General features: G+C 57.4%; 2 protein-coding genes across 2 annotated transcripts; both read left to right on the plus strand.

Moving 5' to 3' along the window:
- The first annotated feature begins 1,650 nt into the window (after positions 1-1,650).
- On the plus strand, positions 1,651-2,718 carry LOC142445436 (mas-related G-protein coupled receptor member D-like). Its single transcript, XM_075547266.1, has one exon. It carries the CDS (start codon positions 1,651-1,653, stop codon positions 2,716-2,718), a length of 1,068 nt encoding a protein of 355 aa, XP_075403381.1.
- Positions 2,719-12,952: 10,234 nt separating this feature from the next.
- Positions 12,953-14,071, plus strand: LOC142445479 (mas-related G-protein coupled receptor member D-like). The gene has a single exon (XM_075547363.1). The coding sequence runs from the start codon at positions 12,953-12,955 to the stop codon at positions 14,069-14,071; it is 1,119 nt and encodes a 372-aa protein (XP_075403478.1).
- Positions 14,072-15,996: the final 1,925 nt, after the last annotated feature.

A 15,996-nucleotide genomic window follows, 5' to 3' on the forward strand; every position in this document is an offset into this window, starting at 1 on the left:
GCGAGCGGACCCTACTACATGAGCTGATGGCTCGCCGCCCTCTACTCCTAAGGGGGGGAGCGAGGGGGGGCGTTCTGGCTGCACTTCCTCCAGGACAGCTTTGGTTTTCCTTCTCCACCAACCCCCTGCCTGCACAGAGCCCCTCCCCCCACAGGCGGGTGCCTTTCAAACCCACAGCAACAGGCGTCTGCTCACGATCCTGGAGACCAGGAGTCCACATGAGAGGCTCCAGCTCCCGCCTGCATCCAGACAGCGGCCCCCAGGGTCCCTGAGATGCCCCGGGGAGGACTGGGCCTATCTGTCCTAAGCTCTTCTAGGAGAGGGGAGCCACATGCCCCGCCCCCCAAACAAAGCTAATAAAGGGACAACATGGATTCTGTTTTTTCCAAAGAAATCCCAAATGACATTTCTGTAAACCAGAAGCACTTCTGGACAGTGGCGGGGGGGGGGGGGGGGTTGGGGGAGGGGAAGGGGGCGGAGTCACAGCCACAGAGACAGTGGCCGAGGGCCATGACCAGAGACTGCAGCGAGCAAGACAGATGACATCGGGCAGGTGGCTGGCCTCATTGAGGCGCTGGACCGCAAAAGAGCTGGGGAGGTTAAAGAGCTCTGGGGAAGTTTCCAGAGCAGGACAGAGGCCGGGTCAGCCCAGGGTCCCCTCAGAAGCCAAAGGTCATGGAGGGTGCTTCCTGTGGCATGACCTTCAACTTATACAGATGTACAGACTCCCGGCAAGATGTGCCAGGAGGAGGCAGAGCAGAGGCCCCTGAGAGGGGCGGGGAGCGCAGGGATGGGGAGGGGACCAGCTCCGTGGAGGGTTCCGTGGCTGAAAGGCAAGGTGTGGCGCAGGTGGAGGGAGGCCACTGACCCGGCCCTGTGGGCGGGAGATCTGTCGCCGGTCCACAAGGTGGGAAGACGGACTGGAGAAAGGGTAAAGCTGGCTGCTGCCCCAAGGTCCTCTAAAAGCCCACACAGGGTGACACATTGAAATATGGGAACCTCCAGCCAGCGGTTCCCCACCCTCCTCGCGCTGCGCCCCTCTCACACAGGTCCTCATGCAGTGGTGACCCCCAACCACAAATTATTTTCGTTGCTACTTCCTCACTGTCATTTTGCTACTGCGATGAATCGTCATGTCAATGTCTGATCGGCAGGATGTATTTTCATTGTTACCAATGGAACATCGTGAAAGCTTCCTGATGCATCACAGAAACAATGTGTCATTCTATACTGTGAAATACTCCTTTGTAATCACAAATAAATGAAATTTCGTCTCGAAGTGTGGTGTAGCATGGGTAACAGTCTTCACGCCGGGTACTCACAGGTGGGCGTATCTGCATGTGGACAGATCCGCTTGGAGATGGATAGAGGAGCGGTGTCTCAGATCCTAAGATCATGGGAAATATGTGTCTTAGGTGACCCCTGTGAAAGGGTTGTTTGACTCCCCCCGCCCCCAGGGGTCACGACCCACAGGCTGAGAACCGCTGCTCTAGCTTGATGAAGGATACCAAGCGGGGTGGGACGGAGGCCCGGGTGCATGCAGGGGGTGGGGGAGGAGTGGAACCCTTCCTCAGAATCTCTGGTCAAAGTCGCCGAGTGGAGCACCCCGCATTCGTGGCTCCAGGGGAGGGAGGGGGCTGCAGGATCGTCATGGTCTGCGTGACACCAATGTCCTTGTTGGTCCCCTTTCCTTCTCTAGGGATGAACCGGAGCGAGACCTCCGAGCCGAACCCCAACGCCACCACGGGGACAGACGTGTTGTCCACAGACTATGTCGTGATCCACGGTGTGGTCTTGCTCACCTGCGGGTGTGGCACGGTGGGCAACGTCTGGGTCATCTGGCTGCTGGCCTTCCGCGTGAGGAGGAACCCCTTCTGCGTCTACGTGCTCAACCTGGCCGCGGCGGACCTCCTCATCCTGGTCTGCCAGATCTCCATGGTGGGCCCTGAAATCATCTTCCTGGTCAAGGACACGGAGGCCGCCGAGATGCTGCGGAAGGTGAAGTACTCGGCGTACATGATGAGCATGAGCCTGCTGGTGGCCATCAGCCTGCAGCGCTGCCTCGGGGTCCTCTTCCCCATGTGGTACAGGCTCCACAGGCCCCAGCACACGTCCTCCGGGGTGTGCGCCCTGCTCTGGGGGTTGAACATCCTGGTGCACATCCTGGCGTCCTTCCTCTGTAACCAGTTCAGGGATTCTGCCCAACCGTGGTGCTCAACCTTGAAAACCATTGGGAGCGTGCTCATCCTGGGCATCTTGACACCCCTGATGATTCTGTCCAGTCTGGTCCTCTTTGTCCACATCTGGAGAAGTTCCAGGCGGTGGCAACGGAGGCCCCCAAGGGTGCTCGTGGTCATCCTGACCTCGGTCCTGGTGTTCCTGGTCTTCTCGGTGCCTTGCGTCACTCACTGGCTCACCGAGCGGATAACGGTGAACCGCTGGGTGAAGAATCTGCACGTCAGCATATTACACCTTTCCATGTCCCTGAGTAGCAGCGCCAACCCCATCATCTACATCCTGGTGGGCAGGAAGAAGACCAAGAGCCAGCGGGAAGTCCTGGGGGCCATTCTCGACAGGGCGCTGCAGGAGACTTGTGAGGGGCCCAGCAAGGAGACGTCCTCTATAGCTGTCGGTGATACGGTCTCTGAGGCCCAGCCACCCAGCGAGGCTGCCCCAGTTAGCCCAGATCTGGAGATTAGCCTGTCCACAAGGCTGTGACTCTGATATTGGGGGCCCAGAAGACTGGGAAACTGCCATGCTGGTGTCACTGCTCCTGGGCGCCCACCAGCCCCCCCCCCCCCCCACAGAGCGTGTGCTCTGGGCCTCCTCCTGAGGCTCAGCCTTGCAGGGGAAATGTAGCTGCCTCCTCTAGAGGGGCCATTCTGACGGCCAGGTCCACTTACTGTCCGTCCAATGGGGACTCCAGCAGCACTGTGTCAGTTGGGGGAGAACTAGGTCCCAGAGGGTTACCAACAGCTGATTTTCCAGAAGTCGTTCCGCAAGATCGGCCTTCTGAGGCCCATTGGGTAGACTTGTACCTTCAGCCTCGTCATGAGAAGCTGGGGCCATGGAGAGTCTGCACCCCCAAGGACTGCATCTTCTGCTTAGAGGGCGGAGTCAGCTCTATGGAGTGATGGCGGCCACAGGAAATGTGTCGATGGGAAGGGAAATTCCTCTCTCCACAAGCCTCCATCCTGCTGCACCGGATCGAGGACACCTGTAATTGGGCTGGGGCTGGGCGCGGGGTGCATCTGCTGTTCACAGTCACTTGTGTGTGTCATGAGACTCTGGCCAGCCAACTCCATGCATAAGCACCTTCCAGGCTTGTCCCCACTGCCCACAGAGTCAGCTCACCTGCCCCAGAGGAGCAGAACAGGGCAGGGTATCGTATCCCCACGGGCCTGTGTCACCAGACGTGGATGGGTAGTGGGCAGTGGGGGAGGACACAAGACTGGAAACATGAGGAGGCCGAGCGGACAGGCAACCCCTCCAGTCTTCACACATGTGACTTGGAGGACTGGCCTGTCCCGGATGCTGAGCCCGCACAGCAGTCCCCCCCACCCCCGCCGGTCAGAGTGCACACGAGCTTGCCACGGGGGCGTGGTCACCCAACACACCTAGGTGGAAACTGGGTAAAAGACATCTGACCATTCTTCCGGTTTGCAGACACCACTGACCAAGGAGCCAGCCGGGCCCTGTGGCTGTATGTGCATGTGAAGCTGCCCATTCCAGCACCCCAACTCTCAGTATTTAACAATGAGTCTAAATCGACCTGGACATGCCAACTGATCTGTTTGGTACTCTCCCTGCAGAAACCATTGCAGAATGCATGTGTACGGGGAAGCCACAGCAGCACGCAAACTGGAAACTAGACATAGATGACAAAGAATTGCTTGGCAGTGCATGGGTTAAAGAGCGCATGGTGTCGCAGGTACCTTGTGAAATTTATGATCTGGGTCGTCTGGCTGCAATGAATGATTTCTTTAGGCATTTTCTTCCTCATACTCATTGTCATATTTAATCTTGTATTTGGAACGTTATTTGTTGTTCCTTTTGAAAGATTCCCATGACCCAATAAACTTCCAGCCCACAAACCAGGTCCACCAGTCATGTCGAGTTCTCGGACACTGTTGAGGGCTTAAGGCTTGGTCGGCACCCTGGCGAGGGGTGAACCCTTCACTGAACCATGTTTGCTTCTTGACACCTGTGGTAGTTATGTAATCTGGTGTCAATTTGAGAGGATTCAGAGTGAAGGGGTGGAGCCTAGCCTGTCGATCAGGTCACAGTTTGATTACCTCATTTGGAGGCACCACGGAGATAAATAGCTCCCTGGAGGCCAGGTACACACAGACTATCTACTTGCCTCCCTGCGAGACACCCTGTTGACAAGCCACATGGAGCCAGGCTGATGGCAGCCAGAGCCCTGGAGCTGGAGGAGCCATGTGGAGACCCACAGCAGCGCTGAGATGTTTCTACCGCCACTGGATTCACCAGACTTCCCACCCACTGTCCTGTGATCTTCCTGCATTCAGCATCGTTGCATGCATTCTGTGAATCTGACGAGGACTTTATAGACTGGTATCGGACATATGGACTAATGTTGGACTTATGGACTTGATCTGGACTGGGTTTGGGATGTTTTCCCAATATGCAATTGCTCTTGCATAGAAAGCTCTTTCTGATACACATATGAGTGTCTCTGGGTTTGTTTCTCTCGTCCACCCGGACTAAGGTCTGGTTTCTCTCATCCCACATCAAGGTGCTGGCATACAATGTCCAGGTGGGAGGAACTCCGAGGGTGGGGTGGAACCCAGGGTCTCTCACTCAGTCAGTCCTGGGAGAAGGGCCTCCCTTGGAGAGGGCAGCCACGGAGGCTCCCCTCTGCTTCCTGGGCACCAGAGGAGCCGAATGAACACAAGCAACACCAGCCAACCCCCTAGGTCACCCATCCTGAAGGAGCAACCGCAGAGACGCCCGTGGACACATAATTGCCTGACTCCTAGCACCCTCTCCCATCCAGTGGGAATCATAACTGTGATTATCTCCTCTGAGAGAACGAGCCTGCTCCAGCGCAAAGTGCCGGGGCACAAAGCACAAAACTCAGGTACTTAGCACACGAGTGCTCTCTTCTTCAGTCATCGTGCCACGTGGGTCATACATGGTTCTCGGGAGCTCTGCTCCACAGGCTCACATGGCGCTCTGGTTTCTTTCCTCCTGAGCACCCTCGGCCAGGCGCAAACATGGTCGACTTTCACAGCCAAGCATGCCACTGGCTGCAACGGAGTCACACGGCCCCTGGGCACCGCAAAGGAGTCTGGGGAATGTAGTCCTGTCCTTTCCCAGGAGGAAGAGAGGATGGCAAGAACAGGAGGGTCCCTGCTGTCTCCGCCACGGTGGCTCTTGTGCTAAAGGACAGAGATGAATGGAGGGGAGATGGTCATGGGAAAGAAGCACATTGGTCAATCTCTCTAATTGTCCTTGGTGACGGTTTTGTTTTCCCCTGGCCCTGTTGGTCCTGCAGGGCACTGCCAGGGAAGCCTTGAGATCAGCAGAGCAGGAGTGCAATTCTGCTCCTTGACACGTCAGCCCCTCCTGAGCACGCGGCGTGCGTCCACCTCTGTGGTGGACGCCGCCATCCAGGTGCTCGGTGTCTGTGCTTGACTCTGCCTGCCGGTGGGACGACCTGGTCAGCCTTCAACAGCCCGGGCGTCCTCTCACGTGTGGGCCTGAAGCAGCACGCCCCGGCCTGGTCCACCTCATGGGAGCCCCACGGGCAATGCAGGGAGGCCTGGTGGCTCAGTGGGGTATACGCAGAGCTGCTAGCCTGCACCCCATCATCTGCTCCACAGTAGGAAGTTGTGGCACTCTGATTCTGTCCAGATTTACAGTCTCCAGAGCGCTGACGGGACGGCGCAGAGCTGCTCCGTCCTGTAGGCTTATCATGACTCAGCATGGACACCACACCATTGTAGTCGGGTTGAGTGCTCAGCCGGGAGACAGTGGCCCTGGACGCCCTGGCAATTCAAGCAGCAAAGCATTCCCTGGAGCAGAGGACCACCCGGGGAGGCTGCCAGGCTGTGTTTGCAGCAACTGCGAGAAGCAGGCACGACACTCGTTTCTCTCCCCCTCGGAGAGCTCATCCCCTGTGACAAACCAAATCATCCCCTGTGAAGGGCGGGGCTGGGAGCGCTTCCCGCTGACCCGGGGACTGAAGCCTGAAGACGGAGAAGGTGGGGAGGCTTCCTGGAGGAGGTGGCATTGACCAGGCCCTGACTCAGAGAGGAAGCAGGGCTCCTAGGGGGAGGACAACCACCTTAGGGCTGCCCCCCTCAGGGCGCTGATTGCCACTTCCCTCCCCCACACCGGATGCTGCTCTTCCTGTGTGTCCCCCACTGGTCACCATCAGAGTTTTGGCGGAAAGGCACAGTCCACAAGGACGATACTGACAAACCAACCCAAGCCCAACCCGAAGGAGTCAGGCCTGCTGTGCCGTCCCTTCTGGAAGCCACCAGAATGTTCCAGGAAAGGAAGGGGCGTGTGAATCCCAGGACACTCCCTCCCTTGCTCTCACCTCCTATGTCTCTGCACGTGTCTCTCATCCTCTCTCCCCTCATCCCCACCCCCACCCCCCAAGGAGAAAGGCTCCAAAGACCCCACATTCTCCTGCCCCAGCCCAGCCCCACAGAGAGCCGGCCTTGGCCCTCGGTTCTGGTTCCAGGGTCAATGGCGAGAGAACCAGAGTGGGAAGTGGGCCAAGCGTTTACCCAGTCACCTGGGACCAGGGCAGTGGGGTCCACAGGAGAAACGTGGCCGCCGGCCTGACCCCCAGCAGGGGAGGATGGGCGGAGTTGGCTCCAAGGGAGGGGGCGGGTCTCTGCTGGGTCGCAAGCAGCCCCGATATGTGTCCTCCCTGGTCATGAGCCCGAGACTGGTGTTGGTAAGCACTCAGAAGTCCTTCTGTGTGACTGAATCGGGACGCCACGAAGGGCACAACTTCACCGTCCGTTATTCCTTCAACAAACCTCTGGTGCTGCCCACCAGAGGCTGTGCTCCTGTCTGTCCCTGATTGACAAGTTCCACTGATTTCTAGCTGACACGAGATGGTGGGACTCCCGCAGTGGTCACCGGCATGCCAATGGGCTGGTGTTTGTTAACTGCCAGGCTGTCCCCGTGGTGGTGGTGGCGGCGGCGGTGGTGGTGGTGGTGGTGGCGGCGGCGGCGGCGGCGGTGGTGGGCCTTAGCGTGGTGGTAGTTGCCTTGGGATTCGAGGTGGGGGTCATCGTTAGGGGGCGGTCACTGTGACTGTCCTCGTTGTCGTGGCCGGTATGATGGTGGTGGTCTTGGAGCTGTTGTCAGGGGGTCCTGGCTGCGGTTCGTGTGGGTGGTGGTCCTGACTAGGCTGGTTGTGGTGCCTGTCGTGGCCAAATGCGAACTCTAGGATGGAGTGAATAAGAACGTGTCCTTATCATGCCTTCTATTTTAACAAGTGTTTCAAAGGAAAGCAGCCTATGTATAACAAGAGAAGCTGTGTCCAAGGAGTGGAGACATGAAAACCGCAATATTCTCCCGCAAGCCTCCCACAGCTCTAAAAACCAAGGTTCTCAAAGAATACGAAGAGCAGGGGGCCACGCTAGCCTCTGAGGACCACGCGGAACAGTCCAGAGCACCGTTCACAAAATGCAAACTCCTGGGGGAACGTCTGCCTCGGGGAGCCACACCACCACCAGTGTGGTGGTTCCCGGCAAAAACACAGCCTTGCCAGCCTCGCTGCTGGTCCCCGCCCACCCCCACCTAGTCCACTGCACCGGAGGACGACATTCGGTATCCTGACTCTGCTTGTCAGCGTCCTACCGCCTTCCTCCTCCGGCCGCGGCTGTCGCTGGCAAGGGACAAGAACCCAATGGGAGCGGACCCACCCCGCCCTCAACATCGCACACACGCATCCCTGGGCGCGGGGAATGGCGTGGCTCGTGGGAGGGTGGGTCCCAGCAGCGGCTGGATCCCAGGGCCTGTCTATCCATCCGGAATCCATCAGGAAGCATAAGGCCCCTGAGGCTCAGGGGGCCCCGGGAGGTGCCCGCGGTCCGAGTCCCCCAAGCGGTGCTGCAGAAGGAAAGCCGGAGATCTGTGTCTGAGCAATCAGCCGCCGGAAACCCGCTGACGAACACGGGGCCAGGTGAGTCGGGACATACTGGACGGCCACTGGCTTTGAGGCTCAGAGAGGTCAGTTATTCAGCGAATGAAGAATGGGCCTGGTCTCGAAATAAGGCCCGACAACTCTCTGTCCAGTGCTCCATCCACCCCCATCCTCCAGAGAGCTACATCCGCCTCCAACACAAGCCCATCAGCAAAGCACTCAGCCAGGTGTCCTCATAATGGTCTTCCTGGACCAGAGTGCCTCTTCCTCCTCCGGAGCCTGCCTTTCCACCCCAGCGCTGGGGCCCTAATGCTCTGGGGCCCAGGCTGTCCCAGGAGGGACGCACCCAACGGACAGGCAACACTGGGCCATTCTCTGCCTGCATTTCCCTGCAGTCTATGGCCGCTGGGCAGAACGCATGGTCAGTCTATTAGCCCCCAGCCAGCCAGGAAGGGTTCTAGCACCCACGTGGGGCAGAAAGGCTCAAGTACTTATACAAACTCCCAGCCAGGAGAGCATAATCACACCCCCTTCCACTTCACCGAGGGACCCACTCAGGGCTCACTGGGGCCTCAGAGACCATAAACTAGCTCAGGATGGTCCTGACCAGGGAGGCATACCAGGCTCAGGCTGAGCCGGGACAAGACGCAGCGTGAGCTGAGATCAAGGCTTCCCTGCATCCGGGACCCTGGAATCTGGTGAGTCCATTCTCTCTCTCTCTCTCTCTCTCTCTCTCTCTCTCTCTCTCTCTCTCTCTCTCTCTCTCTCTCTCTCTGTTTCTCAGGAGGGGCAGGAGAGCAGGTGGGTCATAGCATGTGCCTTACAGCTGGCCCAGATGGACGTCTCTGTTGTGAGATGCAACCTGGGTCCCTGGGCAGGATCTCCGCCATATGATCCCTTGCCTTGACCTTCACAAACCAGGATGGTCAAACTTACCTCTCCCATCCATGGCCCCTTGCCCAGATCCTGGCACACAGGCGCCTCCATCTGTAGCGGCAGTGGGGCTGGGACCAGCGGGGACCAGCAGCAGGGCCGCAGGGAGCCACACTGGAGGAGTCAGGGAGCAAAGGTGGGGGCCTTAATACCCTCCTTATGGGGTCTCTGTCCTTGGGGACACACCATGAACAACACCCATGGAACAGGTGGCCTGTTCTCTGCAGGAGTGACAGTCACAGTCCTTCCTTTCCAGGGTCCCCCTGGCCCCTTGGGGTCTGGGGTGGGGACGGACAGCAAACCTAATGCCAGAACTGTACCCGCTGGCGTGGACTCCCCATGGGGGTGGCAGGTTCAAGAAGAGACGTGCGACCATGAGGGCAGCACCAGGTCTCTGGGGCCACTGCCCGGTCCCAACACTTGACATCCATTCTGTTGTCACCGAGACAGGAGGAGCCTGATAACGGGCAGTATTCTCTACCCCCATCCTCCATCCTCCTCCACACTCACAACCCCACCCTCCTCCCCCACAGCCTGTGAACCCCACCCTGACTCCTCCCACAGTGTCTCCCAGCTACTTCCTGAGCCCCACCCTGCTGAGCCCTGGGGCCTTCCCCCACCTTGCACCCCAAGGCCACCCCTCCTGCAGTGACTCCTTCTCCCCTGGGCCTCTCCCACGGCACACAAACATGAGCTAGTGACGCTCTTAGAGAGCCATTACGTCTATCCTCACTCCTCAGCAAAGTCCATCAACAGGTCCCTGGGCTCCTTCGGCTCCACGGCTGATGATCGCCAGAGCATCCTGAGGGTCCTCGGTGAGGGTCCCCCCCACCCAGGGGGCCTCAGAAACCACCCGCTGTGTTCTGCCCTGTCATCGATAGGAGGCGTTGCTAGAAGGTTCTAGCTGACCGTTGTCACAGTCTCTCTGCTTGTTGTTACCACTGAAACTCTCTGCTTCTGTGGGTCCGTCCGCTCTGTCTCCCCGGAGAACAGCATCCCCCCTGGTGAGGGCAGAGAGAGAGTGTCTCTTTCTCGGTAGGATCGGCCTTCCTTTCTGGCTTCTGTAAAACCAACAACCAAACAAAACAGAAACGTTGAGTAGTGTCGTCGTGGCGGTGGGTGGCGGTGTGCCAACGCACCACCGAATCCGCTGAGGCTCATAGTGACCCATGTACAGCAGAATGAGACACAGTGCCCCCCTCAGTGCTGTGCTGACGTCTGAGTCTCTCATGGTTCTCAACCTGTGGGTCTGGACCCCTTTGGGGCTCAAACAACCCTTTCACAGGGGTCGCCCGATTTACAACAGTAGCAAAATGACAGTGATGAGGTAGCGATAAAAATAATCTTACGGTTGAGGGGTCCCCACCACCTGAGGAACTGTATGAAAGGGCCATGCCCTTGGGAAGGTTGAGAACCACTGCCCTAGAGGAAGACAACAGAATCCAGACAGTCAACAGTACAAAATTCACAATGTCCAGGATCTCATCAAATGAGATTAGACATGAAGAAGGTGTGAAATGTTAAGAAACTGCAAAATAGAGCCATCATAAAATTGATCATGAGAGACTCTGAAATGAGCACCGCGATGGATTTACAGACGAGGAGCGTGGGATAATTGCGATTAAAACGCACAGGGATTTAAAGGTAAGCATGCATATCGCATGAGGAAAATGAAATATAGAAGTAAGAGCCAAATCAAACCTCCAGAGCGGAACATATAACACGCAGAACAAATCTATAAATACCGTACTGTATTGTGTGGATTAGAAACCGCAAAGAAAAGACCAGTGAACTTGAAGACAGACAGCAGTATCCGAGGTAACATACAGTTGTGAGGTGCTGAATACGTAGAGCCCCAGTAATTTGTGCGAGAGTGACAAGCAGTCTAATGGTCCTCTGCCCCCCACAGCGCTCTACTTTTCCGTAGAATCCAGCCATTCATTGGGACGGCCTCAGACGGAACTCGTCATTATAGGGCTGATTAGGGAAGCCGGCAGGTTACGAGTCAGGTGTCAGATTCTCGGGACACAGTGTTTCAATCAGGATAGTCTCAGTATGTCCACAAGGCAGACCTCGATCTGGCCCCTGCCCCCAGCAGGCAGTGGCACAAAGCTTGCCAGGGCTTCCAGTCATTCCCAAGGAGCTGCCACGCTGTCATAAACCTCAGCCCAAAGGCACTGAGCTCCAGCTCCAGGGACCAGCCAACATAGGTCCCCCCGTGACCTGCCCAGAGGCAGCCCCTGCCCAAGCCAGCTGCTGCCCAAGGCAACTCAGCTTTACTTGCTCGGTGGGCTGGCACATCCACCACTCTGTTCCCAGGATTTGGCTCTTTGTTCTGCTGCGGTGCCTCTGCCCATCCCCCATGGTCTCAAAGCTGATCGAGGAGGTTCAATGGGCAGGGATGTTGAGCCCAAGGGCTATGTCCCACTCCGGACACTTCTTTTCGACCGGTCGTGAAGGCCTCCTTCCTGAATCTGAGACAGGGGGGCCATCACGATGAACACCGTCAGCAACCGCTCGCCGTGGCGTTGTGGAGTCTCATCAGCGTGTTACCACCATAAGAGCTTCTCTGGTCCTTGACGACCTCGTGTACCGCAGACAGAAATGCCCCCCGGCCCTGTGCCGACTTCGGGATTGCTGGTGCGTTAGGGAGCCAGTTGTGTGCATCTCTCTTGTGATCCATCGCATTTTCACAGGCTTCTGTTTGCAAGTAGATCACCTTTGTCTGACTTAGTGTGGATGCTCCTCTGAGACCTGTCCCTCCTGGTGACATCAAACAAACAAAACCAACCCACTACCATCGAGTGGATTCCAATTCATAGAGACCCTACAGGATGGGGTCGACCCGCTTCTTGGGGTTTCTAAGCCGGTCAATCTTGATGGAATCCAACAGGCTCATCTCTCGGTCAAGGAGTAGCTGATGGGTTTGAACCACGAACACTGAGGTTTTAGCAGGCAGGGCTCAGGCCCAATGGCAAAGTTTTCCTGATCAAAGAACTGTGTCCAGAGTATTTCTGAGCCTGAATTGTAACCTGCTGCTTCCCTAATGCACCCCATAACTGGATGACCTGGGAGTTCTGCGTGGCCCCTGAAACAAGGCGTTGAGCCCAGCAGAGAAGCAGAGTGTGCCGTGGAGAGGGGGGCTGGTTCCAGATTTGGGAAATGAGGCTGGAGACGGAGGCGTAGCTGACCTCCGCACAGGAATCGGCTTTGGGCAATTGATGCAATGATTCTCCTCCCTCCACCCCTTGTAATCTTGACGGAGGTCAGGTGTCTCCCCCACACCATGTTTAAAGTTTGGGGGTGTGGGTGGTGGTTGGCATATAATTCACATATCACACAATCAAGTGTGCCAAGCACACTTGTACCTATGTTGCCATCATCGTTTTTATATATATTTCCTATTAAAAATCATTTCTTGGGGGCTCTTACAGCTCTTATATCAGTCCATACATCAATTGTATCAAGCACATTTGTACATATGTTGCCATCATCATTATCTAAACATGTTCTTTCCACTTGAGCCCTTGGTATCAGCTCATTTCCCCCCTCCCCCACTCTCCCTTCCTCCAGAACCCTTGATAATTTATAAATTATTATTTTTTCCATGTCTTACACCGACCGATGACTCCCTTCACCCACTTTTCTGTTGTCCATCCCCCTGGGAGGAGGTTATACGTAAATCCTTGTGATGGGTTCCCGCTTTCGCCCTCACCTTCCCCTACCCTCCTGGTATCACCCCTCTCATGGTGTGTACCCTTTTGATGGTGAGCCGGCACTAAAATAAATTGAATAGATTGCCACAACGTCCCTCACGCTGGTGGGCACTACAGAAGCAGCATGGTCATAGATGTTCATGTCGGTCCACCTTTCTTCATAGGAATGAATTCCAGCAACACCTCCGTGCAGATCCGCAAGGGCAGCAGGATAGATGTGTGGGCCACAGACTACGTTGCGATCAACGCCGTGGCTTTGGTCACCTCCGTGTGTGGGATGGTGGACAACGGCTGGGTCATCTGGCTGCTGGTCTTCCGCATGCACAGGAACCCCTTCTGCGTCTACGTCCTCAACCTGGCCGTGGCTGACCTCCTCTTCCTGGTCACCCAGAGCGCCATAATCATTCTAGAGGCCATCTTCCAGGACACGGACATGGAAGCCATTGAGATCACGAGGAAGGTGAAGTTTTCGGTGTACACGGTATGCATCAGCCTGATGACAGTCATCAGCAGCCAGCGCTGCCTCTCGGTCCTCTTCCCCATCTGGTTCAGGCTTCACAGGCCCCAACACATGTCCAGCACAGTGTGCACCCTGCTCTGGGGGCTGTCCACCCTGGGAGGCACCCTGGCATCTTTATCCTGCAAGCAGTTAAGGCATTCTAGGCAACCGCAGTGCTCCACCCTGAAAAGAGCCATAAAGATCCTTGTCCTGGGGGTCTTCATGCCCCTGATGGTGCTGTCCAGCCTGGTCATCTTTGCCCGCATCCAGAGAAGTTCCAGGCAGTGGCGTCAGAGGCCCCCGAGGGTGCTCGTGGTCATCCTGGCCTCGGTCCTGGTGTTCCTGGCCTTCTCGGTGCCCTACATCACTTTCTGGTTCATAATCTATCACACAGGGCTGGGTGGTCAGTTGGAGACGCTGTTTGTCAGCATATTACGCCTCTTGATGTCCCTGAGCAGCAGTGCCAACCCTGTCATCTACATCCTGGTGGGCAGATGGAGGTCTCAGAGCAGGCAGGAGGCCCTGGGGGTCATGCTCCGCAGGGCACTGCAGGAGAATCCTGAGCAGGTGGGCAATGAGACTTCATCCACTGGCATGAACACCGAATCAGAGAGCCAGCTGTCCACGGTTCCCGCCCAGAAGAGCCCAGTCCTGGGGATTAGCACACCCCTGACCAGGCCCTGCTACGGGGCATCTAGAAGACTTTGCACCCCGCCATGCTGGTGCCAGGGCTCGGCGGGACCCACCAGGCCCCCCACGGGGCGTGTGCTTTGCGCTTCCTCCTGAGGCTCAGCCTTGCAGGGGAAATGCAGCCGCCTCCTCTAGAGGACTCTTCTGACGGCCACAGCCACTTGCCGTCCATGCGCCTGGGACTCGGGGAGAACTGGGCTCATGGAGCGTCCTTCGGCTGGTTTTCCAGAAGTTGAGCCCCAGGCTTCCTTCCCAGGTCCTGGGCCTGGACTTGGTCTCTCAGCCTCTGGGCTAGCACCGAGACCATGCAGAGTCTGCCCCACGACAACTCCATCTTCTGGTGAGAGGCCAGAGGGCAGCCCTCGGTTCCAGTCCACTATGGCAGCCCAGGACACACACACACACACACACACACACACACACACAGAGCGGAAGTGGAAGCTGCTCTCTCGGGGCTCAGCCTGGCCTGGATGGCTTGCAGGATGCTCTTCGGCACATCAGAAGACGAATCCCTGAGCTCTGTCCTTGGGCACCTCCTGCCCCCCTTCCAGTCTCCTTCAGAGAGATGGCGGCCTCCAGCCAAACACACTTTTGCCTGTTGAGGTGTTTCCATCATTCCACCCTGTGCTGCTGCCACAGTGTCCACGAGGAAGGACAAGCCCACGAGAGATGACAGGACCCCGGCTACTTCCTGGGTGCCCTGGGACCAGACCCATAATGGGAGCAATCAGCTCTAGCCGCCACCCAACACTTCCATCCTGGAGCACACCGCGGACAGCTAATTGCCTGATTCCTAATGCCTCATTCCTGCCCTGGAGGACACGGGAGAATCCCTCTCTCCGGTCCTATGGGAAATATAGCCCGGATGATCCTCTCCCGAGACAGGAAGCCTGCTTGAGGGCAGAGGGCTGAGGTAAAGAGCCCCGGCTCTCAGAGACTTAACTCGACGGTTGCTTGCCTGCTCGGTTGACGTCCAGCATGGGCTATCAGGGACTCTGCTCCACTAGGTCATGCAGGGCCCAGTTTCCTTTCAGCCTATGAACTCTGCCAGAACGGAACATGGCCCACTTTCACAGCCAAGCATGCCACTGGCTGCAACGGAGTCACACGGGCCCTGGGCACCGCAAAGGAGTCTGGGGAATGTAGTCCTGTCCTTTCCCAGGAGGAAGAGAGGATGGTGAGGACAGGAGGGTCCCTGCTGTCTCCGCCACGGTGGCTCTTGTGCAAAAGGATGGAGATGAACGGAGAGGAGATGGTCGCGGGAAAGAAGCACATTGGCCAATGCCTCGAATCGTCCTTGGTGACGGTTTTGTTTTCCCCTGGCCCTGTTGGTCCCCCAGGGCACTGCCAGGAGCAGCCTTGAGATCAGCAGGGCAGGAGTGTAATTCTGCTCCTTGACACGTCAGCCCCTCCTGAGCACACGGCGTGCATCCACCTCTGTGGTGGACACCGCCATCCAGGTGCTCGGTGTCTGTGCTTGACTCTGCCCACCAGTGGGACGTCCTGGTCAGCCTTCAACAGCCCGGGCGTCCTCTCACGTTGTGGGCCTGAGGCAGCACGCCCCGGCTGGTCCACCTCACGGGAGCCCCACGGGGAGGGTGCTGGGCAGGACACCCTCCCACTAGAAGGTCTTGGTGGGCAGTGGGTTCACTTATGGGCTGCGAACCCCCAGACCAGCAGTGCAGACTCCCCATCCACTCTGAGGTGGGAATGTTCTGTTTCCAGGGTCAATGGCGAGAGAACCAGAGTGGGAAGTGGGCCAAGCGTTTACCCAGTCACCTGGGACCAGGGCAGTGGGGTCCACAGGAGAAATGTGTCTGCCGGCCTGACCCCCAGCAGGGGAGGATGGGCGGAGTTGGCTCCAAGGGAGGGGGCGGGTCTCTGCTGGGTCGCAAGCAGCCCGGATATGTGTCCTCCCTGGTCATGAGCCCGAGACTGGTGTTGGGAAGCACTCGGAGCGTCGTCCTGCGTGGCTGAATCGGGACCCCCACGAAGGGCACAGCTTCACCGTCCGTTATTCC

This window comes from Tenrec ecaudatus, chromosome 4 (genome assembly GCF_050624435.1).
Source record: "Tenrec ecaudatus isolate mTenEca1 chromosome 4, mTenEca1.hap1, whole genome shotgun sequence".
Taxonomy (NCBI): Eukaryota; Metazoa; Chordata; class Mammalia; order Afrosoricida; family Tenrecidae; genus Tenrec; species Tenrec ecaudatus.